Source organism: Manis javanica, chromosome 14 (assembly GCF_040802235.1).
Source record: "Manis javanica isolate MJ-LG chromosome 14, MJ_LKY, whole genome shotgun sequence".
NCBI classification, from domain to species: Eukaryota; Metazoa; Chordata; class Mammalia; order Pholidota; family Manidae; genus Manis; species Manis javanica.
In genome coordinates this window covers 9654765-9677944 of record NC_133169.1, presented here as the reverse complement: position 1 = coordinate 9677944, position 23180 = coordinate 9654765, and the positions used below count along the sequence as shown (strand labels likewise).

Below are 23180 nucleotides of genomic sequence, written 5' to 3'. Positions count from 1 at the left end.
GTCACCATCATGGACAACGTGGGAGAAGGTGGGAGTCAGCTCCCCAGGGCCCAGGGCCCCCGCTGAGAGGTCAGGAGGACAAGGCCCCGTGACCTTGGAAGCCAGAGTGGGGACTAAAGAGGCTGGACGAGGGGAAGCGGAGGTGATGCTCGATGCTCAGCGGGATGAAGGGGTGGTGCTGAGCAGGGTGAGGGGAGGGACCTTTCCCGCTGTCTGTCCGTGTAACACATCCTTGCTGCTGAATCACCAGCTCTCTTACACTGAATTTCAGAGGCAAAGTTGAAGCTGGCGACTTCTCTGCCCCTTCCCAAGGAGCCAGAGACAGGTTGTATTTTTTTAAAACATTTTAATAAAATTAACCAATAAATATTCTACACTGTATAGGGTGGAAGAGTGGAAACCAGAAGGCCCGTCTTTCCCACTGGGGCCCTCAGGTCCCCTTAGAAAGAAAGGCTGTGCTCTGGGGGGGTTTAGGGCTGGGACTGCTGACTCGGGGCAGGGGAAGTGACTCCAGAATGGGTGATCTGGGCTTTTGCAACCCATCCCTCTTTGTTGGTGTAGGGGAAGGGAAGTGGGGCCAGAAAAGCAGAGCCCCTGCAGGAGGCATTCAGAGCCCCCCAAAGTGGGCAGGGTTGGGGGAGAGCTAGCCTAGGAGGAAGGAATGAGGGTGGGAGGGAGGCAGGGAGCAAGGGCTGGCGATGGGCTCTGGCAGCTAGCTCTTGGACCCACAGCCACTCACTCGCGGACGTAGACCCTGGTGCACACGATGTCATCCGCAGTCATAGTCTGGAAGAGAAGCCGCTGTTAGTCTGGGAGGCCCCGGGGTCCTGCGGCTTGGGAGGAGGAGTGCTGAATGGAGGTACTCCGCTCGGCCACCTTCAGGTGCAAACCTGCTTCCTGATTCAGGACCGACATGCAGGAGCTGGTTCCAAAATGCCCAGGTATCATGGGAGGGAGGATGGCAATAGAGTCCCAGGGGTCTGTCCTACATCCTCCTCCTCCCCAAGCTAGGAAAGTCCCCCCTGGAGAATTGCTGGGGCCTTTCAGTACATGTCCTTTGCTCTGCCCAGAAGAACACCATTTCACATTCCTACAAGGGCACTGAATTGGACAGGAACAGATTAGTCCTACCCCAGTGCCCCATCAGGAGATGGAGAGACCAGCTGTGGTTGATCTTGAACCTGCTGCACCCTGAAGTGTCCCAGAAAATCCCCAAAGGTAGCCCTGGGCTTGCTTATAGCTGGGAAGACACAGGCCTTACCAGAATCAGCTCCCCATCATTGGTCAGCTCTCTGGTCCAGGAGGTCTTGGGACCCTCTCCCTTCAAAAGCCTCTGCTCACAGACCATTTTGTTCTCACTCTCCCATTTCACCAGGCTCTGCAAGAGGGAGGTGACCAAGTGAGCTGGGCCATCAGCGGGGACAAAGCAGAGAGAGGGATAAGGGATACACCCTTTTCTACTGGCCACCGCTTCCTAGGACTTTCTCCATTGGAACTGAGACAAAGAATCTAGGAAAAGTCTAGTAAGTTACACATTGAGAGGCAGGGCAATAGGGGCCATGACCCTGAGGGACCCTTTCCTGGTCCTCACCTTACAGGGTCTCCCGTCCACAGTCTGCTCCTCAAATTCTTCTCCAATCTTGAAGTTAATCTCTGTGGTACGCACAGTGGTAGAGGTTTTGATATAGAAAGTGTCTCCGTCTTGTTTGATCTCCACTGTGGGCTTGGATGCAGCAGCCACGGCAATCTTCCTCAGCATCACATTCACCCCTGCAGGGAGAGGAGGGAGGCTGGCCTTTAGGGGTGCTCCAGCACCCATCACACCCTCCCCGGGACAGCTGGAGCAGGCTGAACTATGAGCGACTGGGGGAGGACGCAGTCTGTCTGGGTGTCCTAGAAAGTTCCTTAAGGAAAGGGCAGGTGCTGTGGGCCTGACTGCCTGGGGGGCTTAGGGAGGAGGGGCAGAAAGGCAGTGCCCTGCCCCTAGGAGTCCTGCTGTTGGCTGCGGCCCCACCTTGATGAGTCAGTAGGCACAGACTGGGCTCCCCAAGTCCCAGAGCTCTCAGGGGCAGCTTTTCCCCTTTCCCCCGACCCAGCAGGCCTCCTGCTATGGGCTCACCTTGGCCCTGTTCACCTCGTGTTTGGCCTTTTGTGCACCCTGCTTGAGATCCTCTGCTGCGGTGGGCTCATTGAAGTCACTGTGTCTTCACCCCTGCCTGTATTGTAGGGCAGAACCTCCCCAAGCTAGGCCTTACCACGCATGTCCTGGAAGCAGGGGCCACCTCCCTCTCTGCCCTATCCACGTCCCCTGTCTGGTGCTAGGTAGGCCTTCATTTGCCCAATCTCTGTCCCTCCCCAAAATGAGAAGGAGCAGAGATCTTCAGCAGGTGAAGAGGTGGGCAGCTGTTTCCTTCTCCAGAATGACTGGCAGCCTGGGGAAGCCATAGGCTCTGGACTAAGATGTATTCAGCTCTGATTTCCACCTGGCTCAGCCTTGCCTGCAGGCTGGGTGACCCTGAGCAAATGGCTTAACTTCTCTGCGTCTTAAGAGTCCTCAATGTAAAATGGAAACAATGGTTCTTCAAAAAGCCTAGCAAATGGGGTGATGTGTTTAGGACCTATTACATGTAGTGCCAGGTATACCTGTAACTTCTCAGGAAATAGTAGCCATTCTTATTGTTACTACTATTTCTCCTGATAAGAGGAAGACAAAGAAAAAGCCATGAGTGGGGGTGACAAAGTTCCCTACATCAGAGTCCTGTTCACCTACCCTCTTGGGAGGCTCCCATGACCCTCTCCCCTCAAGTGACAGAAAGTGACACTGCCTCCCTGCTTTCCCTGATATGTTCCCTACTCCAGGGTCACCCACCCCACCTCAGGATGGTCAGGCCTTCTCATTCAGCCTCTGTGGATTCAGAGTCCCTATGCCTGTCTCCCATATCCCTTCCCAGATTGGACCCCTTCTCTCTGCTCCCCAGTTATATTCAGAGGGATGCGGAGCCAGGAGAGAGCACCCCTCTGCCAGGAGGACAAGCAGGCAGGGTGGCACTGCTGGCCCGGACCCAGGTCTAAGCTCCACAGCACTTCACCTGGCCTGGCCTCGTGCCCTGACCTGGAGCAGAACCCCTCGGGGAAGCAGATGGGTGGAGATGAAGGGACCAAGCTGGGCTGGGCCAGGCAAGTGGGACTCCCTTACACCTGATCTGGCCCAGACTCCCTGGCCCTTCTCCAGACCTGGGTTCCTAAAGAACCAAATCTTCTTTTCCCTTGGCACCAAAGCAGACCCACTCTGTTCCAGACAGAAGGTAGCACGAGGGAGGGGCCCTGCCCTTCAGGAGTCCCAGGAGCCCACTTCTCGCCTGCTGATCTCTTGGGTCAGGGGGAAATGACTGAGGTTCCCAGGCTCAATAACTTGGTAGAAGAGACACATCTCACCCCATCTTCTTGGACAAAGACACTACTTCACTCTGTGGCTACCTGGGAAGCCCATCCTGATATCTAGCATCCAACTTTCCTGTTACAGAAGAACCTACAATATGCCATGACCATCATGGTGGATAGGACAAGTATTCCCCCCCAAAACCTGAGCATTCTTGACAGAAGAGGGACACTTGCCTAGGGCAAAGAGGGGTGAGAAGGTACAGCGCTTCCTGGGGAGGCAAAGCTGGGGTCAGAGGAGGCACCCGGCCTGCCAACCTGTGGGGCCTGTGAGCCTGTGGAACTGGGGCTTGGCTCAGCAGCCCTTGGCTGACTGAGGACTGTGTTTGTCTAACGGGTCTGTTTTCAATTTGCCCCTCAGCGGGGCCTGAGGAAGGCACGTGGCTCTGAGAGACCCTGCAGGGAGGACAAACAGACTGAAGATGGACAGACAACAGGACTGGGCTTTGGATCTTACTCTCCAGCTGATGCCTGTGCCTGTGCCAGGGCTGTGCCAGGGCACCGCCTCATCCACTGGGGAGAGGGGCCAGAATCCAGAGATCTTGGCTTTCTGAAGGGAAAATTTCTACCCTTTTGATCCAGTTTCAGTGAGGGCAGACATGACTAGAAGAAGTCGGGCAGTTAGACGACAAGAACTAACAGCAAGGAAATCCCTGCTTTCCCCCTAGCACTGTGGCCCTTCCTAGGTCCAGACTCACCCCTACAGCTCCCTGCCCCATACTAGGTGCCACCCAAGTCCAACTGGGGTCTCTCTGTTCAATCCAGAAATTGATGGCATGTCACCCTTAGGCTCCAGAGCTCCCAGGCGGCTTCCCGGTTACTGGGGTCCTTAGCTAACCTCCATCTCTTCCCAGAGCCCCCCTCCAGCCAGTCCTGCCTTTCTCCCACTTCCCAGACACTAGAGGGCCTGCAGGAGTTGGGAAAGGCAGTTCGGGTAGGTTCAACTTCCCCCACCTTCAGCCAACACACCCAGCTGGGCTGCAGCGGATCTCCAGGGAGGGTGGAAGCAGAGAACTTGGATTTTTGGAAATGAAGGGCTGGGGTTTCACACGAAGCCATTTGTTGAAATCTAAGAAAGTGATAATTATCCAGAGCGATTTTAGGTCTCTAGGGCTGCTGACTGTAGGAAAATATTTGTCTCACAAATAGGGGGAGGAGGGTTGGAGGGAGCAGAGTGGTAGGTGCTGAAGGGGGCAGGAAGGAGTATCGGTCAGTGCTTGGGGTGGCGATCACCTGCTGGGTGGAGGCCAGGCTGGAGAGGTAATGAACCTGTCCCAGCGCTGGGTTTGCTGGCCGGGGCGCGGGGAAGAAGGCAGGCATGTCTCCGAGGGGCTCGGTTGGGTAGGGACCCAGGCAGCAGGGTTTGCAGCTTCTGAACTGCAGAGCCCCCGGCCCCACCCCGAGGGGTACAGACTTCGGTGCTTCTAGTTCCTAGTTGATTCGCGGCCTGAGTCACTGCAGGAGCTGGCATGGGTGGGCGCCCCGCCAGAGAAAGCAGGATTTAGCCCTCCGGGCCAGCGCCCCAGTACCCAGGCGTCCGGCCCCTTTTGGGGGGATGCAGGCGCCCAGTCGTCCAAGCCCTGATTCCAGCTCCCCTTTCTTTCTCCTACCCACCTCCGAGGACTCCGGAGCCCCCTCTCCTCTCCAGGGCGCTCGAAAATCTCCTTACCCAGCACTTTGAGCAAATCCTCAAAGTTTTCCGATCGAATGATCTTCCAGTTGCCAGAGAAGTTGGGCATGGTGGCGGCGCGGATGGCGGTCCTTCAGATCCGTCAGCTGGAGCACTGGACGCTGAGTCCTTTTAGTCCAAAGAGATGTTGTCTCCGCCTTCTCCGGATCGCGAGGCTCTGGAACCAAGGCGCGTCCCAGGACTACCCCAATGCTGGCCTGGGCTCCGGCGCGGGCAGCCTTTATACCCTGTTAGGGCCCGCCCCTGCCCCAGAATGAGGTGGCCCCGCCCCCTCCCCGCCCCCCCCACCTGGGGGTCCCTGAGCCCCGGCCTTGCTTTACCCCCACTCCCCACCCTTGGCTCCCGGCCTCGGGATCTAGCTGCTTGGGCGGGTCCGGGGCTCGCTGGGGGCCGAGATTGCTTGCTCGAGCGCGGGCGAGCGGATGGGGAGGCGGACGGAGGGCACGCAACTCGGATCGGACTCTCGGCCGAGAGGATGCGATGCCAGGCCTTGGGCGCAGATGCTGGGGTCTCACATCCTACAGTCCGAGACACAGGACCACGTCTCCCCTGTTCCCCAACCCTTCCCAACCTGACTGGGTGCGCTCCTTGGTGCCAGATACCCGGCGACACCGCCAGCGGGAGCTGGGGAAGAGGATGGGCGGTCGAGCTCCTGCTCCACGGGAGCCTGAACTGGACCCAGTGTGAGCACCCCAAAATCAGAGGCCGGCTGGGGAGCCCTGGGGTGCCGGGATCCGGCACCTAAGTGAGCCAACGGCGCCCCCTGCTGGGACGACCCGAAGAGACTGGGAGGGGGCGGCACCCCCACCCCATCCCTACTCTGCACCCGGTTTCGGGCTTCTGTCGTGCCTGGGGACCCTGGAAGTTGGCTCAGGGAGATTCATTCCTCCTACTGCGTTGGGCGGGCAACGAAGGGTTAAGCAGGATCTCCGGGCGCGAAGCTGCGGAGGGCAGAGGTCACAGCTAATCACTTGACTCGAGCTCTTTATTAAGTCGCTTTCTCTGTCGCTTGGCTCCCCAGACCCCCGAGGGGATCGCAGAAGGCGGCAGGGAGGGGAGGCGGGGACAGAAGCGCGGAGCCCCGGCGAGCCGCGCTGCCACCTAGGCTGGAGGGAAGCTGGGTGCCTGGGGAAGGGGCGGAGCAGGGTCTCAGGTGTCACCATTCTGAGCTGTAAAACGGCCGGAAGGAGAACCGCCCCTCTGCAAGCGGCTTTGAAGTGGAAGATCAAAGGAGGGGGGCAGGGCACGGCTCCCCGCGGAGACTCAAGTGGGAGTGGGCGAGACCACAGTGTAGAGGACCGAGAGGCAGGCACAGAAACGGAGGTCAAGCGGGAGCCTCGGGGACAGGCCCGAAGGCCCTAGGCAACAAACGGCAGAGGACCGGAGGTCGGATGCGGTGCCCGGAGCCGGCGGAGCGGGCCGGGCCTGTTTCTCGCTGAGGGATACTGCAGCCCAGCTGCCCTCGGAGAATCCGCGCACGTGGCCCCACTGCTCGTACTGCACCCCCACCCCTGCCACCCTCCCAGCTCCTTCGGAGGCGGGGAGGAAACCCCCACATCTGGTCCCAGCCCTGGCCTCTCCCTGCCAACGTGGCTAGGGGTGGAGCAGAGGACAGGCTCTCAGATTCTAATCCTTTGCCTCCGAGCCCTGGAATGGTCTAGGGTGTCGGGGGCCTTAGCTGGGGAGGAGTCTGGAGGAATCAGCCAAAGAAGAAGGACTGGGGAATGTACTGGGGTTCTAATCTCTATGCTAAGATGGGAATCTCTGAATAAAGGAGGTGTAGTGGGAAAAAAAGCAGCTAGGGTGACTGCAGCAGGAAGGATGGAGGATAGACCGTAGAAAAGACCATCAACAAAAGAGTTGATGGGGTCCTGTGGGGCGGGAACCAATAAACCGTCAGATTTGAAGAAGGGCTCTGGATGCTTCAGCCTGGCTTTAGGGGACCCAGGTTTTGTGTGGGAAGCTTATCTGGGGGTGGGGTGGCCTGGGCTTCTGGAAGCAAGAACAAGAGGGTGGCAAGTGGAGGTGCTCTCTAAGGAAGCACAGACAAAAGCCGAGGCGGTGGGGGGGGGGAAGGGGTGGTCCCTGGGGGGTGCTCAGGGCCCCACCAGTTGCTGGCTCTGCCTGTGCTCCTCCCCCACCGGGGGCCCCGCAGTGCTGTAGGTAGAGGGAGGGGATTAGATGCTGACAGTGAGGTGAGGCTCCTAGCCAAAGGGATGAGGGGAGGCTGGGGGGAGGGCCCCTGGTGGGAGCCAGACTCCTGCTGCTCCCCTTCCCTGCTCACCGCCCCCACCCCGTCCACCCAGGTCACCATGGCCATGGACACTGCACGTCAGCCTCTTGAGCCCCCAGCCAGAAGAATCCATCTCCTGCTTAGCAGGCAAAAGAGGACGGCCTGTTAGGCCCTCTGCCCCCCAAGCCTGGTGACTGAGGGTATTAAAACCACCCAAAAGATGGTCACCAGGAGCCTAGACCTACAGGAGCATGGAGGAGGGATGTGGTCTGGCCGAAGATACTGGGGAGGCTGGAAGGGGGACTCCCTGGGGTGGGGGCAGGAGGGGCTGGGCCCACTGCTGTCCCTCCACTTCCTCACTCCCCCACTGGCCAGGCAGCCAGAATTTCCAAAGAGACAGAAGTAAGACAAAGGAAAGTCAGGCTGGGAGGGGAATTTTTTCCAGATGTGACTTTGTGGTTTGGCAGTTATGGGCCTGAGCTCCACGCCCTGCACCCCAACCCTGGCTGAGGGGGGTGGGTAGAGGGTCTGGAGCGGGTGCTGAGCAGCTCGGCTGGAGGTCTCAGCTCCAGCAGCCCAGTTTCCCCATGGGAGCGTGCAGGTGAGAGGAGGGTGCTTAGGGAACATGCAGGGGAGGGGACTGGAGGACACGGAGGTGGATGAGAGGGCTGGGGGCCCTGGGAAGGGGGCGAACAGAGGGGATGACAGGGGCAAAAGGCAGGGGCTGGGGCCCTGGAACCAGGCAGTGGGGAGGAGCTTAGCTAGCATCAGTCACTCAGTCACAAACAACTGGCTTTAATTTCCCTCCGGGATCAATAAGGAGAAAGAATTTCCTAGTGTCGCTGGCCTTTTAATTATGACCAAATCTACTGCAGATCTGCCAGGGGTAACCTGGTTCCCCTTTCTAGAAGCCTTGGTCATACCCCCTTTGGGGGCTCCCCCAGAAATTTGGAGACTCTAGCAGGGGAGGTTGCAAAGTTGGTGAGAAAAGCTGGGGGAGCAAGGGCCAGATGGGGGTGGGGTGGGGAGGAAACCCGCTTGAGAGGGTTAGGAAAGGAATCTTCTGGGGCTTTGTTCTCAATGCAGTGTGGCTGAGAAGAAATGGTTCGTTTTGCAGCAGAAAGATTGGAGGTGGGGAAGCTTCTGGGAGGTTGGAGAGGGAGTGGGAGTGGATGTAGATGTGGGTGCCACTGAGGGGTTTGGGGACTGGGGAAGAGGAGAGGCCCCCACCCCTCTCCAGCCCTTGAGGCTGGATTGGGGAGAAAGGACCACCCCAGCCCAGCCTCTGGGGGTGGGAAGCATAGGAGTGTCATGGAACCTTCACACTCACCCCCAGCTGGGACCAAGCAGATTCTCTGGCCAAATTCAGCACTAGCCTTACAGCCTCACCCTGAGCTGTGTTATTGCATCTGCTGGGTCAGAGAATTTGTTGGCTGGAAGTCTTGGAGAAATTAAACCCAGGTGGGGCTGGACACTGGGTCTCTGCCGCTAGTACAGGGGCAGAGAGAAGGTAGGACTTCTGTGGATGGTGGGGAGGCCTGAGGGTGGAAGAAAGGGGTTAGGAGTGTTTAGGGCAGGACAGTGTGTCTCCAAGCTCCCGGGCCCTCAGTATCCCACTCAGCAGTCTGTGAACTCAAGCATCCTGCCTCCTAGTCTGGTCTGATGCTCGGTACAGAGGAGAATGTTCCATTCTTGTCTGTCTCCCTGCCCTTTTTAAATCTGGTAAGGCCTGGCTCTGACTCCCGCCTCCCACCCCATCCCAGCCCCACCGTTGAACTGCCATTGCAGCAGGATGGATGGCGGTTAGGCCAAAAAAGAGCTTCCAGCAAGCTGAAGTGCAAGCTGGGAGTTAGGGTCAGAGATGTGGAAAGGAGACAATGCATTTCCCAGAAGCATCTGCGCGCAGGGGAGAAACCCCAAGAATTAGGGGCGGTGTGGGCCCAGAATCCTGACTGACCTGGAGAAAGGGGCACGGCACTCCAGTTGGAGAAAGGGACTGTGACCTCCAGAGCCAGTGCCAGGCAGTGGGCAGACAGGCAGGAGGGTCAGAACCAGGTGGGAGGAAGGGCAGACTGTGCTAGGAGAGATCACAGCTAGGCCAGGAGGGGACCTGGGCAGCGCCCAGGCAGCCAGGCGGCACCTCTGTTGTTTTTGGCTCTGCTACCTGGTTCCCAGCCCCAGCTGCCAATGCTCTCCTCGGGGCTGGGCCAGGCGCGCTGAGCCCAGGGAGGGTTCAGGGAAGAGGTGGGGATGCACTGGCTGAGGACGTGTCTGGACTGAATCTCTGTCCCCTGGCTCTGCTTGCCTTTTCAGGGGGGTGGACCTGAGTGAGGTATTGGGAGCCATTGGAGAGCCTGGAGACCCCGCACAGGCAGGCAGCCGCCGCTCAGCTCTTGTTCTTTGACCTTAGGGTCTAGGCTTCTCTGTCCCTCCACTCTGGCTCCACTACGTGGGCTGGTGCTTCTTGCCAGACTGGTGTGCTGAGTCCTCTCTTCCCCACTCAGGCCGCTGCTCAGTTTTTCTCTCCTACAGCACTGAAAGGCACCAAAATCTGACTCCCCTTCCTCTGGAGCCTCCTGCTTCTAGAAGAATGTACAGGGACTGCTGGTGGTGGCTGCCAACATCTGAAGCTGGGCAGACCTGGGCCTGACCCTGGCCAGCTGTGGCCCCCTTTACCCCCTCCTGAAGGAATCCCCCCAGAGCAGCACCGCTGGTTGTGACCTGCAGTTAAACTCCTCTTGGCTTTTATGGTCTAATGTCTAGGGCCAGAACCCTCTGCCACTCCCACCCCCTGCCCTGCACTGGCCTCTTAACCCCTGGCAGCCCAGGGCAGGAGGGAGAAGACTGTAGCCATGACAGGGCTGGCAGGCTGAACACCTTGGTTTGCATGGTACCTGGGGACAGTGGCCAGACCTGGAAAAGATGAACATCCTATAGTGTAGCCCCATATTGGTTCTGGGGAGCCCACGCCATCTCCCAGATGCCTCTTTTCCTGCTCTCTGAGGATGGGAAATGGAAGAAAAGCCAGGCGTATCGGGAATCCCTCTCCCCATTGAGATGATCTGGAGTTTCTGGAAGAAGAGAGAAATCAGGGCTGCAGACTGGGTGGGTGCTATGTTCCTTCACTGGCCTGAACTGCAGAAGGTGGGCACTGGGCCAGATAACCAGCCTCTGGGATGGAAAAGGAAAGGGGCAGGCGGGAGGGGAGAAAGGCAAGTTCCCAGAGAAGAGACTACGAGGGGCCCAGTCTGGGCTTCGAGGTTCTGGATGGGGACAGAAAGATGGTACTGGACCCACCGGCCCTGGGGAAGCAGGATAAGAGGGGCTGGTGGGTTCCCACAGGAAGGTCAGCCAGCTTCGGGAGCACCCCCGTCCTCCTCTCTCGAGCCACGAAATGCAGCACTGTCTGCAGACAGCAGACCCCCAGCCTGGTTCCTAGGGGCCTATGGAAACCAGCTGTACTAGTGGCTCCAGGGAGGAGGCTGGAGCCCCAAGAGCGGGGTAATACAGACCAGCTTCTCCAACCCCAGGGCCCTTCCTGCTGCAGACCAGGTCAAGGCTCAGCTTTCTTTAGGGCCAGTAGGTCAGACTCTCTGGAAACAGAATCAGAAGAGCAGGGGGATTTCAGCAGAGTGAGGGAGGGCTCCAGGAGCCCAGATTCCCGGTCCCTCCCCCACTCTCCCATCTAGAGCAGGAGGGAATTAAGAGGGATGCAAGAGTTCAGAGTCTGGCCCCCTAGAAGGCTAGGGCCTTGTCCTTCCAGTGACTCCCCCACCCCCACCCCTCCTTATAGCAGGGCTGGAGAGAAGGGCGGGTGGGGGGAGGCCCCAGACTGACCTAGCCCTAATGGCTTTCCCTGGGCAGCATGAACAAAATGGGAAAAAGATGTGTGAGGTGGGAAGCTCTGATTTCCTTTCCCCTGCAGGCGCCAGCTCTGGAAAATGTTAGCTGTCAAAGAAAGACTGAACAGTCTCCCCGCCTCCCCCTGCCCAGTGCCCTCTACCCCATCCCACCCACCAGGGCCCCCCAGCCTGCCCGGATTCCAGGAGGCACCGGGCTAGTGCCTGTGGATTTCAGTTAGCTGCGCTGAGGACGCCCCGCCTGTGTCTCCTCCACCAACCTGCAGAAGACATCCAGGGGGGAGCTGTGGCACTTGGGGATCCACAGGGATCTCCCTGGGGGATCAGAGAAGCCAGCAGCTCCTGGAGTTCCCCGTTGTCAACCTCCTTGCCGAGGTCTCACACCTCCTAAATCCCAGGACCATCAGCCGCAGGTTTCCAGGTTTCCAGATGATCTGGGGTTTTGGTTCGTTTTCCCACGAGCTCACAGTAGCTGGCCTAGTGAAGGAACCCTCTTGAGTCCAGGACTCACGGAGCGGGCCCTTCTTGCTGCTTGTGGGTGTTGTGGTCTCTGCGGGCCAAGTCTCCTCTTATAAGCTCCCCGATGCCCTGGTGCTAGGCTCCCAGGAGCCCCAGGGAATTGATTCCAAAGCGGGGAGGAGGCGGTCCCTGCCTTGGAGTGGAGGCTGTGCCTGGGGCAGTGGAGAGCGGGGCGTTCTAGCCCAGGAGGAAGCCACCAGAACGCTCTGCCTTTTCCCATACTGGGCCCCTCTGCTCCTGCCCTACCTCTGCCCATGCCTTCAGGAATGCTCAGCACATCTACCCTCTGCCAGCTCAGGCCAGAGACCCGGCCGCAGCCTCAGGTCTCAAGCTGCTAGGCTGAGGTATCTGCTTCTTCCTCCCTGTTGATCCTGGGTGTGGGCTCCGTCTGCACCCCCAGGCCCCAGGGGAGGGGCAGTCTGCCTTCTTCCTCCTTTGGTTATGGTTTAGATCCCTCTCGCGGAAAGTTTCCAAAGAAGCAACCGAGCAGGATTCTACAGGGCAGAAGAGAGTGAAGAGCCTGTCCTTGGGGAAGCTGCCTCTGGCCTAAGCATGCCAGACAACTTAGGTCCCTGGAGCTGCTCTGCACCGCGACAGACTGGTAAGGGTCACAGCCTCACGGCCCAACCCTAGTGCCCAGGCCTGGGCGGGGAAAGGCATGACTCTGAGCTCACCACTATGACAGTGCTTTCCATGTCCTGTCCTGGGCCTGTCTGAGGCCAAAGCTTTGCTCTTAAACACTTCAAAATGGCATTTGGGTGAGTCTGGAAGAGGATTAAGATGTGTTTGTCTTTCCATGCCAAATTCTTAAAAATACCTTCTCTCTCTACCTCACCCCCAACCCCACTGCTCTCAAAATCCTATGCCTTCTAAATACCCTTTCAAAGAAAGCATAGAGCTGATGGTGTCCCTAAATAAAGTTAAAAGCCACACATAAAGAAAGAAACGAAACCAGCAAGTCAGCAGAACTAAGCAATGGGGGAACAGAGGAGAGTAGAACAAAGGGGCAGCAGTGAGGGGCCCAGCCACCATGACCCCTCCCCTCAGCAGTGCCACTAGACATCACCTACCCATTTAGGCCCCGCTGGTAAGAGATCCTGGGACCCCGACTGTCTGCCCGGAGCCGGCAACAAATCCCCACCCCTGACTCCACTTGGGGCCCCGACCTCTGAGGGTGCACGCATTCCCTGAGCACTCTGCTGGGCCAGGGTGTACAGGAGCCTGGATGAAACATTTGTTCAGGATCAACCACACCAAAGACCATCTGTGTGGATAATCTGTCCCAAATTAGGCCTCTTGCCACCTCCACTGCCAGCACTCCTGTCACTCCTGCCTAGGTTACAGCAACAGCCTCACACTGGTTCTCGGTTCCCATTCTCTCCCCCTCACAGCAGCAGGGGGAGTCCTTCAAACTGTGAGTCAGTTCACACTACTCTGTTCCAAACCCTGTAATGGCTCCCCATTCCATGCGGATCTAAGCCCAAGTCTTTACAGTGGCCTGCAAGTCTCTATGTTAATCTGCTTATATCTCCCTCTCTCACTGACCCCACCTTGTCACGGTCTGCTGGACGTCTTGCTGTTCCTGAGTACACCAAGCACACTTCTGCCACAGGGCCTTTGCACCTATCACTTTCTCTGGAATGTTCCTCCCTGAGATATTCACATAACTGCTTCCTCACTTCTCTCAGGTCTCTGCTCAAATGTCTTGTCCTCTGGGAGCTCAAACAGCCAGTCTAAAATCTTTTGTACACATATACCTGTCTTATTCCCTTCCTTTTCTTCATGTCACTTATCACTCCCCTCTATGAGGGAAGTAGACTTTGCTGGCCCACAATGTGTCTTGCATGGGCTTGGTGCTCAATAAATGTTTCTTGAACAAATGAATGAAAACTAAGTGAATGACTTCAGCCAAAATCAACAACCGCTAAGGCTGAAAGAAATGTTTGATTGTGTCTTTCACTAGTACGCTTGCTCTTGATTTAATCACTTATTCAACAGCCCTTGATGGGTACAGGAAAGAGATACTCTGACAAAAATCAGGTCTGTCGACTAGGGTGACAGAGCATTGTGAGGCCGTGACCGCTGGCGGGGGGAGCTGAGAACTCTTCATTCTTCTCAAACATGCCGCAGCCACTTTCTTAGAAATCCAACTCTTTACGGCTCTCACCATCTGCTTATTGCCTCTTCTACTCCTTTTTACTGTGTCTGCCTACTTCAGGTCACTGAGGAACTAGCTCATGCTTCCAATTTTCCCATTTCTAATCCTGCAGCCAGCCGCCTGGAGGCCTCCAATGCTTACGCAACAGGTAGCTCTCAGGATCTTGACTCCATGGATTCCAACAACTTGGTCTGTCTTGGTTCAGACATTCACCTCCCAGATCACACCCTATCCTCCTACTGCAGCCCACTTGGCCCCAACCATTTAAACGCTCCACTTCTGTATTTGGTCTGCCAAATGATGCTAGAAAAAGCATGACAAGCAGCTTGCAGAGGCCCTGCAAATTCAGGTTCTGACCTCAATCAGGAGCTCCTCCACCGCTCAGAGGCCCTGCCTGGTCTTAGCTCTCTCTCCCACCTTCTCAGTGTCTGCTCCAAACTGTCTTTGCTCTTTCCACGTTTCCCCTTCATACTCAGTAGACCTCTTTGCCTGCAATTTAATGAGCAATCAAGGCCACTAGGTGCTAATCACTTCATCCCACTGCCAGCCAGGAACACATTCACCTGCCCCACTCTTTCCTTTCAGTCCCAGAAGAATGTGTCCCTACTGCTGGCCAAGGCTCATCCCATCCCCCTACTCTTTCAGGATCCGTTGTAGCATTCACCTGCCACTTCCTCAGCCACCTTACCTACTGGCTTCATCGCATCTTTGGATCTCTCACTTCTATAGTGACCCTCATCTCCTCTTCAGAGTTGAGAAAAAGCAGTCCACACCCACTTCTCCTTCCTCACCTCCAGTTTATTCTCCAACCCACCTCAGTTGAGCTTCTGCCACCCTCCCCACCACCACCACAGACACTGTTCAGAAGGAGGGCACGAAATAGCTACAAAAAAACAGATCCTTTTCTTTGCTTTCATCTTACCAGCCCTCTCCATGGTGTTTTGTACTGTCTCCTCCCCACTGGAAAGTCTCCAGGGTTGTCCTCTTATCTGTCCAATAGCCCTTTCTTAGGCCTCTCATCCTTCAGCATCTTGTTAAGTATGGGTATTTCCAGAGGCTTGGATCTCGACCTTCTGCTCTTCTTTTTATACCTTTATATATAAAGGTCTCATCCCAATTCCATCCCACTGGTCCACTGTTGTCCCTAAACCTCAGTTTCCAGCCCCAGATCTCCTTTACTCTGCCGAGTTGCTGGCTGTGTATCTTCATTTGGGTATCTCAATCCCATCAATACCCAAGCCATCTTCCTGAAAAATCTGCTCAAGTGGCAGAACTTGGTGGCCACTGCTGCCTTTCACTGTAATTCAGAAATATCAAGACAACCTTTATTCCTCTAGCTCTGATCTCTTAAGTCTTGTTAATTCTCCCCCCTCAGCTATGCTCAGATGCGTCTTCCCATGTGATGGATTCAGGCCTCCATCATTGCTCATCTGAACAATTCAAACCGAAGAACTCATCTCCTGGCCCTTCCCCAGTCCAGCTTCCATCATCTTCCTAAAACACAAATCTAATCACATCACTCCCGTTTTAATCCTTCAGTGGCTCTGACAGCACTTGCCACAGCACACTGAAATTAGTTCACTGGTTTCTCTTCTTTTGTTTGCTGTAAGCGACAGGAGCAACGACAATGCCATTTCCCCAGTACCGACCAAAATGCCTGGCACATGGAGGGTGCTTGATAAATATCTCAGTGAAAGGATTCAGCCTTACCAGACGCCACTTGGATGTGTTAACAGCAGAGTGGGGTAGTGGTTAAAAGAAGAGGCCAGACAGGCAGACTGGGCAGGTCTGAGTGCCAGCCACCACCAACCTCCAGCTGTTGGCCTGGGGAAGATCATACCTTTTGTCAGCCTCAGTTTTATCAACCTTTAAATTAGCACACCACACCTACCTTACAGAGAATGGGGCAATGCACCTAAAGGACTTAGCTAAGTGGCCCACAGGGGAGCAGGCACTAAATGGTTGCCATTTTTCTTATTAATGACAGCAACCACCAGTTAAGCATCAAAGTTAGAAAAGAATCTAATGCTAGAACCACTGAAGCTCCAAGACACATATTAACTTGTCACAAATTTAGTAAGTGGCAAAATAGAACTTGAAACGTAGTATCAATACAACATAACTTGCTGTGCTACCAGCAGCCGAAAAGTGCTTTGTGAACAATACACAGACTGTTAGATGCAGGATGTTCATAGATGTACTTGGCTAACTACGTACATGGGTATTTGTCTCTCTAATCGTGGACTTGGACTAATGTGCCTTGGGGCAGGTTCCTAATTACAGTACTATTGATCTTTCCTATCAGCTGTGATCATGTTAAACTAGGAATCAAACAGTTCCTCCTTGGAGCCTTCCGTAGATCAGTGGTTGTTAAGAGTGGAGAGGCAGCCACCGTTGTCTGAAATTTCAAAATATACTCCTTTCCCCTTTTGAGAACCACTTTGTTAAATGAAGTTTTAGCGTATGCAGAGTACCTTTGGCACATTGTGCTATGAAAAGAATGAGTATTCTTTGAAGAGCTTGTATTTTGTTCTGCACATGCTCCATTCTGAAGTATCTTAGATATAACACACAACGGCTTGCTGCCTGGGATTCAGGTGGTCATCTGCAATGGGCTTGTCTGCCCTCCGTGATGAAGCCAGGACCCTGGGGATAGAGCAGAGGAGGGGACTGAAGTACAGGGGACCCCCAGGCATCCTCTCAGAGCAAGCTGGGCCCTGGCCTGAAGGGTATGAGAGAAAACAGTTAAGAAAATGGCTGCAGGGTCCTCTGGTCCCCCAGGTTCTTTCTGGTGAGCAATAGTACCACTGAGTTCTTTGCAATGTTGGACCAAGACCAGGTGCCTTTCAGGACATGCAAGTGGGGAGTGAGGTGGAGCATAAAAGCCAGCTGCTACTTTACCAAGATAGACACAAAACCAGGTTTGTCTCAGCCAAGTGCCCTAAAAGCTACTCAAATCGGTTTTCAGTATCTGGTTTATTGATCACAATGTAACTGAGGCTTGTGTAGTCATGTGTATTCCCAGTTTTTGGTGTGGCCTTCCTAGATCATTCCTTTAGAGGTGTGTTAAGGGTACCCAGCACCTCTTTGCAGTGCTGTGGACATTACCTATGTTGGGCTCAACAGGAACCAACTTGCTCAGAGCTTAACAGCTGCTTGTGTGCAAACAGATCCTGCAGTGCAGGACACGGCAGCAAGACCATGTGTCGGGGCCGGTTGGCTGCAGGGAGTTCCCTTTTACTGGCAGCCCTGACTGTGACTCTGGCCCCCCAGAGCCGAACCAGCCACTCAAGAGGGAACAAATCCTGGTGTATACGAGGAGGCTGCATTCTCTCAACACTGAGTGTGGACAGTGATCCCAGGTACAAGGTCGGGCCTGTGACTCACCTGCCCAAGATGAGGGTGTGTACCACCGAGGAACAGCTGGCAGGAGCGACCAGGCTGGCGTCACCAAGCACCCTTCCCCCTCCACACCCTCTGTCCCGCATGCCCACTCTGAGTCACTCTCCTGGTCACAGCCTCTGTGTGAAGGCGTTAGCACCGTTTGGGGTACCACCTTAGGGGTGTGCACTGAAGTGCTGTAGGGACAAGGACAAGGCACCAGAGCAGAGCACATGGCTTGGTGAGTGCTTCTTGGTGACTCTAGCAAAGGGCCCATCTAGTAGCATCCAGAGACCCTGAACCCCCTTAAAGAAGCAGGCCTCACAAGACCTGTGACAAAGCTATTAAATGTGAGGTTAGAAAGAAAACATCACACAATTGTTGTTTGTCCATTATAAAAAATTTATCAAGGGAATACTTTCGAGTTTTGAGAGACTTGGTTTAGCAAAGACTAAAACTCATTAAAACATTGTATTTTTTTCAACCTACCCAGTGGGATTTTAATTAAATAAATCCTCCATTACTTTAGGAAAGAAACTGCTTTCCTAGATGAGAAAAGTCAGTTTCCAAATCGTCCTCGCTTCACCTCTACTGCTGTGTAACCCTCAGGAGAACTAAGCCTCGCCAGGGGCAGCTCCTCGGGAAGTCAATGTGGGGAGAACAGGTGATGTCCTGACGCAGACTAGACGCAGACTCCGGGCTAAAGGCACAGTCAGGGATGTGTAACATGATCACACAACTTATCAGCCAACCAGGATACTTCTGAGCATGAAAGAGGGTGCTGTCAACTACTTGAGAACAAAGGCATAAAATGCGACAAACGGCCACCCTAGTGGTAAGGCAGTTTGGGAAATGACAATTCCCAGGATGCCCCGCCCTTTTTGGTGAAAAGGATCGATTGGAGCAGAGCACCTTGGGACCTGTGGTTTAGCACCATCTAAGAGGTAAACAGAACAGGGCCAGGTTGTGACATGGAGGCTTCCTCCTTTCACAGGACACGTAACCAGACACAGAACACAACACCTGAGGGGTAATTTCAATGGATATTAAGTCTGGGGGGGAGCCCTCTCTCCCCACCAACAAGCTTCCCAAGGTGTGCAGCTGGTAGAGCGTCCTCTGGTCTGCTGCCTCTCCTTGGGGCAGTGCTGCCTCTGTCCCCACATCAGCGTCCCCACTGCTGCTAGTCTTCCGGGGGATTCTGAGCCAGGTGCTGTTCCCACTCGACTTCAACCAACTTGTACAGCTCCATGGTGGCCTGAGCATCTTCCACAGAGGAATGTCCACTTTGCCCAACCTGAACAAGGGAGGAAAAAGAGATGAAGCTACAAGAGACTGTTTCTTCCCTTCCCAAATGGCTCCCCTCAGCCCCCCTTACATGGTGTTGCTTCTGCAGGATTAGCAGGCTGCAAAGGTAGAACTCTGGGGGTGACCCTACTTCAGGAGTTCAGGGTTCAACTCCCATGCTGTCTGCTTAAATCCTTTCTGTGGCCACATGTATGTCCCAGATTGTCCTACATTCTGTAAAGACAGAACAATCCAGGTCACAGACAGGCCCCTGAGTCTCCCACCTCCCCCAGTTCCTTAACTGTTCCATATATGACATGTGCCCACACCCTCCTGCCAGGAAGGCTACCCTTCGAGTGCCAGGCATGTGAAATACATGAGGTCCTTTGCACCCATGTGATCTTTTAGATCACCATCACTACCTGCTTTCTTCTTTTCTTAGTTAGGCTTTAAGGCTTTTTCCCTTTTCCAAGTACCCCCTGGAATACCTGGGAGGTAGGGAACAGGAATTGTCATCCCTAAGCACAGATGGAGACACTGGTGGGCCCCTGTGCCCAAAGCTCTTCCCAACACAGAAGCCTGAATGGATCTCTACAACCAGAGGAATTCTGGGGTTGGAATCTCGAGCAAGGCAGCAAGGAGGGCCTCCACGGTGTCCAGGCCGGGGGAAGGCAGTACTAGGGGAGACAGTACCTGGATGTCGCGGCTCAGCAGCTCCTTGGTCAGACGCTTCAGGGACATGGTGGCATTCTCCGGGCAGTTGGCCTTCCGGTTGAGGAGGGGGATATGGGAGGTGTCACGGGTGAGGGACTTAGGGTGGAAGTACTGAAGGGCTTTGAAGTCGTTGTGGATGGCATGCCCCACCACTATCTTCCCTGTGAGTATCTTCAAGATCTGAAATAGTGCAGAAGAGGAGGCGGTGAAGAGGAGGGCTCTGGGGTGAAGCCCCCGCAGCCTGAGAGCCCAACATGGCCGCTGGTCCCTCTAATTCTTTTCACCAACTGTCCACCTGCCCCACCTTTGAAATGCCCTCTCCCATTAAGTTTTCTTTCACCTGAAATCCATCTCTCCTCTCTCTGAGGTACAAGTTGTTTGGTGCTATAACTGTGTTTGGATTTATAATATCAGTGGCTCCATATCTTCTCATTAGTTTTCATCCCAAGGACAGATTAATTTGCCTCTGGTCCCAAATCACACTGCTGCTTGAGATACTCATGTACCTAGTTCAGTTCCAGCTGGCTGCTTGAACTCCGTTAGCCATTATCATTATGCTGGCCTTAGATACAAGGTTGCAAGGGGTCAAAGATGGGCTCCCGGGATGTAATGGAAACCCTGAGTTACATATAAATAGTATGTATATGGGGTGCTTTTTGGGCGGGATGGGGCAGTGCCTGTGGCTTTCATCAGTCTCTCAAAGGGTCTATAAGCCACGAAAGATTAAGAATCACTTAGCGACTGAGGCCGAGGAGGAAAGTGATTCAGTGACCCATGCTTGTGCAGGAAGTCCATCCCGCTGCTTTAGAGCTCCTCCTGCTCGTAACAGGGTATTTACCAGCTGGCCAGGAACCTTATTCATGAGTCTTGGAACCAGGTAACTTCTGACCATTTCAGGATCTTCAAGCATGAGGACAGACCACCAGTGAGGGCAAACGAAGAACCTGCTGTGCGCCCTGAAGGCCATTCTCCAAACCGGGCTCCAAACCGGTTGTGAACAAGAGTAATGGCCTGGAAGCACACTTGGCCTCCCAGGGGACCCCTTGGGAGAGGCCAGACTCGTCTGGATGTACCTCAGCTTGGGCACTGGGGAAGTGTTTATAGTGAAAAACAGATGTAGTCCAGTCATCTAGGTACTACTTGTTCCTGATTTCGCCTGCAGTTTACTGACCACAACACCTTTACTTTGCACTAATTTCAACACATACCCTTGTTAATGCTGATTCGCTCTCAGACCCACCCCAGCTTCTGTTTCACCCAAGCCTTTGCTCAGCTCTACCCCTCGTGGGCAGGACGGTCTTCCACTTTTCCTTTCAAGGTCTTTCTAAAATCCAGCTGTTTTACCTGAGGAATCCCCACTGAGTGTTCAGCATATAAGAAATTATTAGACAAAGAATGCAGGGCTGACATTACAAAGAAGTGGACCAAGGGCGCCCTCTGGAGGCCTCCAGAGACCAGCTGGTTCCCCTCTCTGCCTCTGCAGGCTCACTCAGCCTCCTCGGTATCCACTTGTGCTCCCAGTATTCATTCAGCACAGGGCTATAGTGAATAGTTTGCTCACGGACAGAGATGAGAACCCCTACATAGCAGCCCTGTGTCTTATACCCCTTCCCTGCGGGCTGCCTGTCCCAGTTACACAAACAGGCCCCTGCTCCTTCCCACCTTCTGTCCTCCTACAAGCAGCACTTTCCACAGGCTACTTCTTGCTTGGGAGGCCCTCTTTACCTTTCCCCTCTCAGTCCTAGGCTCCAATTCGACAAGGCATTCCCAAATTGAGCCCATTCCCCCTGACACTCATGCCTGCTTCTCTGTCCCTCACTGGCTATTATTTCTCCATGCAGATTCCCAGTTCCTCAGGTGAGGATTCCACCTGGGACCTAAAATGGGTCTTAGCTAATTAAGTATGGTAATTGCCAACTTATAGTAACTTTCCAGACTTTCACCACTCCTTACCCCAATAGGAACATCATCTGATATTCTACTCCGTCCTTCCCTCTCTCCACAAAATCCTTTAGTGCCTTCTCAGGATGATACCCTCTGCTGAAAGTTGATTTGGACCTCTCCCCCTGACCCACCTTGCTACCAACATGCCAACAGACCCCCTGCGTCTCACCTGGCTCTGAGCAATCTTGAAGGGGGTAGCATTCACCATGTGCTGCTTCCGGATACCACTCCACCTGGTCCGATAGTCCACAATGTGGCAGGGGGGACGGATGTACTCATCATAGAGTACATCTCCGTGGTAGCTGACAATGCTACATCGAGCCAAGGAACTGACATGCCCCTTGGGTCCTGTGCCCACCATCTCACAGTCAATTGCCACCATCTTCCAGGATGCTCCGGAAAATTTATTCTCTGAATGAGCTTGGGTGGAGTTCTGTGGGGCATTCTTCTGAGGGCCCTTCTTCTGGGAGCCCTTCTTCTTGGGGCGAGGTGGGTGTCTCTTAATCTTTGGAAGGGCACTCTGGAACTCTCCCAGCAAATCTATCTTAGCCACAACAGAACCAGCCTTCTGTGAAGGGGCAGGGGTCAGCCAAGGCACTGCAGCTTTCTTGTCCAGGGACTGATCTGACCCACTGCTCAAGGCAGTTGTCTTCTTTTTTTTTGGAAAGGGAGGGACCTTCCAAGTGCCATCGGCTTTAGGAGTTTCCCCTTTCTTTGGAGGTTCTGAATGTAACTTAGGCCCTTTACTAGGGGGTTGGTTCTTCTTATTCAGAAAGCCTCTACGTTCCAACAGCCGCCGCTTCTTGACGAATTTTTGGTGCTTGGCATTCCCCTCAAATGCCTTTTTGGGGGGAGGTTGATCAAAATCCAGATTGAGAAGTAAAGTAGACATGAGGACAGTGGATGGTGAAAGAGCAGTTGGAAAAAATGGCTCACCTATGAAAGGAGGATAGAGGACTCATCCTCTGCTGAATCCCACGGACCAACATCTGGAGGTTTGTTGTATACCCTGAGGAAGAAAGCAATCCTGATAAAGGAGCCCATAGGCCTAGGAAACAATAAGACCAGACCCATCTCCTTAGGTCTTAAGAGAGGAAAAACATCAGGGACACCTCCCAGATGGAGGAGGAATGAGTCTGTGACGTGAAATGATCGAAGGAACATTGTCTGAGCCAGGAAGCCCGGATTCTAGTGAAGCCCCACAATTCACCAGCTGTACAGTCTTAGGAAGGTCATTTCCCCTCTCCAGAAGTCTCACTTGTAAACTGAGGGGTTGGCGGGCCAACCAGCTCGAACTGATGAGCCTGGAAAGCCAGAATAGGTTAGTTCTATCATCTGTCCAGGGAGGCAAAGTCTAATGCTCGAAAGCAGTGACGGGAATGGCACGGATGCCCTCTGAATTACCCAGACACCGCCAGCGCAAGTCCCATGAGTAGATACATAAATCCCAGCCCCTCGTCCTGATAGGGGAAATCCCCATGTTCATCTCACCGAAGTCTCCGAATAAAGGGCCCTTAACACAGTTCAGCAAGGGGAAACCGAGGCTTGGAGCAGCCCACCCCGGCAAGCACACGTCGGTGGTCCCGCACAGGAGCCGGCCCCCACCTCGCTTACGAACCTACCTCCTACAAGAGCCCCGCTACGACCGGAAGCGCCCAGAGCCCGAGACGGAAACTGGTGCGCGCCTACGAGGCCCGGGACGGCAGGCGCGTGGGTTGGAGCGCGCCCGTGGTGGACGTGCGCGCGCCCGCGCGGCCCCAGCTGCCGGGAGAGATGCCAGGGATTCCGAGTGTGTGAGCCGCGGCGGGGGCGGCGGCGGTGGCGGCAGCGGCGGCGGAGGGATGCGCTCCCCGGCCCCTCTGGCCCGGTGGAGGTACAACTCGAAGGTGTGGCGAGGCCGTGACCAGAGGCAGCCGCAGCAAGCCGGGCCCCCGGACCCCCGGGCCTCACTTCCGGAAG

At 54.9% G+C, this 23180-nt stretch overlaps 2 protein-coding genes across 5 annotated transcripts; both read right to left on the bottom strand.

Moving 5' to 3' along the window:
• Positions 1–326: 326 nt before the first annotated feature.
• Positions 327–5335, bottom strand: CRABP2 (cellular retinoic acid binding protein 2). Its single transcript, XM_017639706.3, has 4 exons — positions 5108–5335; positions 1592–1770; positions 1262–1378; positions 327–786 (listed from the first exon to the last, which is right to left on the bottom strand). Exons 1-4 carry the CDS (start codon positions 5175–5177, stop codon positions 736–738), a joined length of 417 nt encoding a protein of 138 aa, XP_017495195.2. The 5' UTR covers positions 5178–5335; the 3' UTR covers positions 327–735.
• A 12322-nt stretch (positions 5336–17657) lies between these two features.
• ISG20L2 (interferon stimulated exonuclease gene 20 like 2) lies at positions 17658–22982 on the bottom strand. Of its 4 annotated transcripts, XR_001849754.3 has the most exons (5): positions 22844–22981; positions 21391–22230; positions 19257–19457; positions 18655–18797; positions 17658–18573 (listed from the first exon to the last, which is right to left on the bottom strand). XR_001849754.3 is itself a non-coding variant. In XM_017639735.3 (4 exons), the coding sequence occupies exons 2-4, from the start codon at positions 22111–22113 to the stop codon at positions 18460–18462; spliced, it is 1038 nt and encodes a 345-aa protein (XP_017495224.1). In that variant the 5' UTR covers positions 22114–22525; positions 22844–22982; the 3' UTR covers positions 17658–18459. The 4 variants fall into 4 exon arrangements, 3 of the variants coding, with proteins under 3 accessions (XP_017495224.1, XP_017495223.1, XP_017495225.1); XM_017639735.3 differs by lacking the exon at positions 18655–18797 and having other exon boundaries at positions 21391–22525; positions 22844–22982; XM_017639734.3 differs by lacking the exon at positions 18655–18797.
• Between the last annotated feature and the right edge of the window lie 198 nt (positions 22983–23180).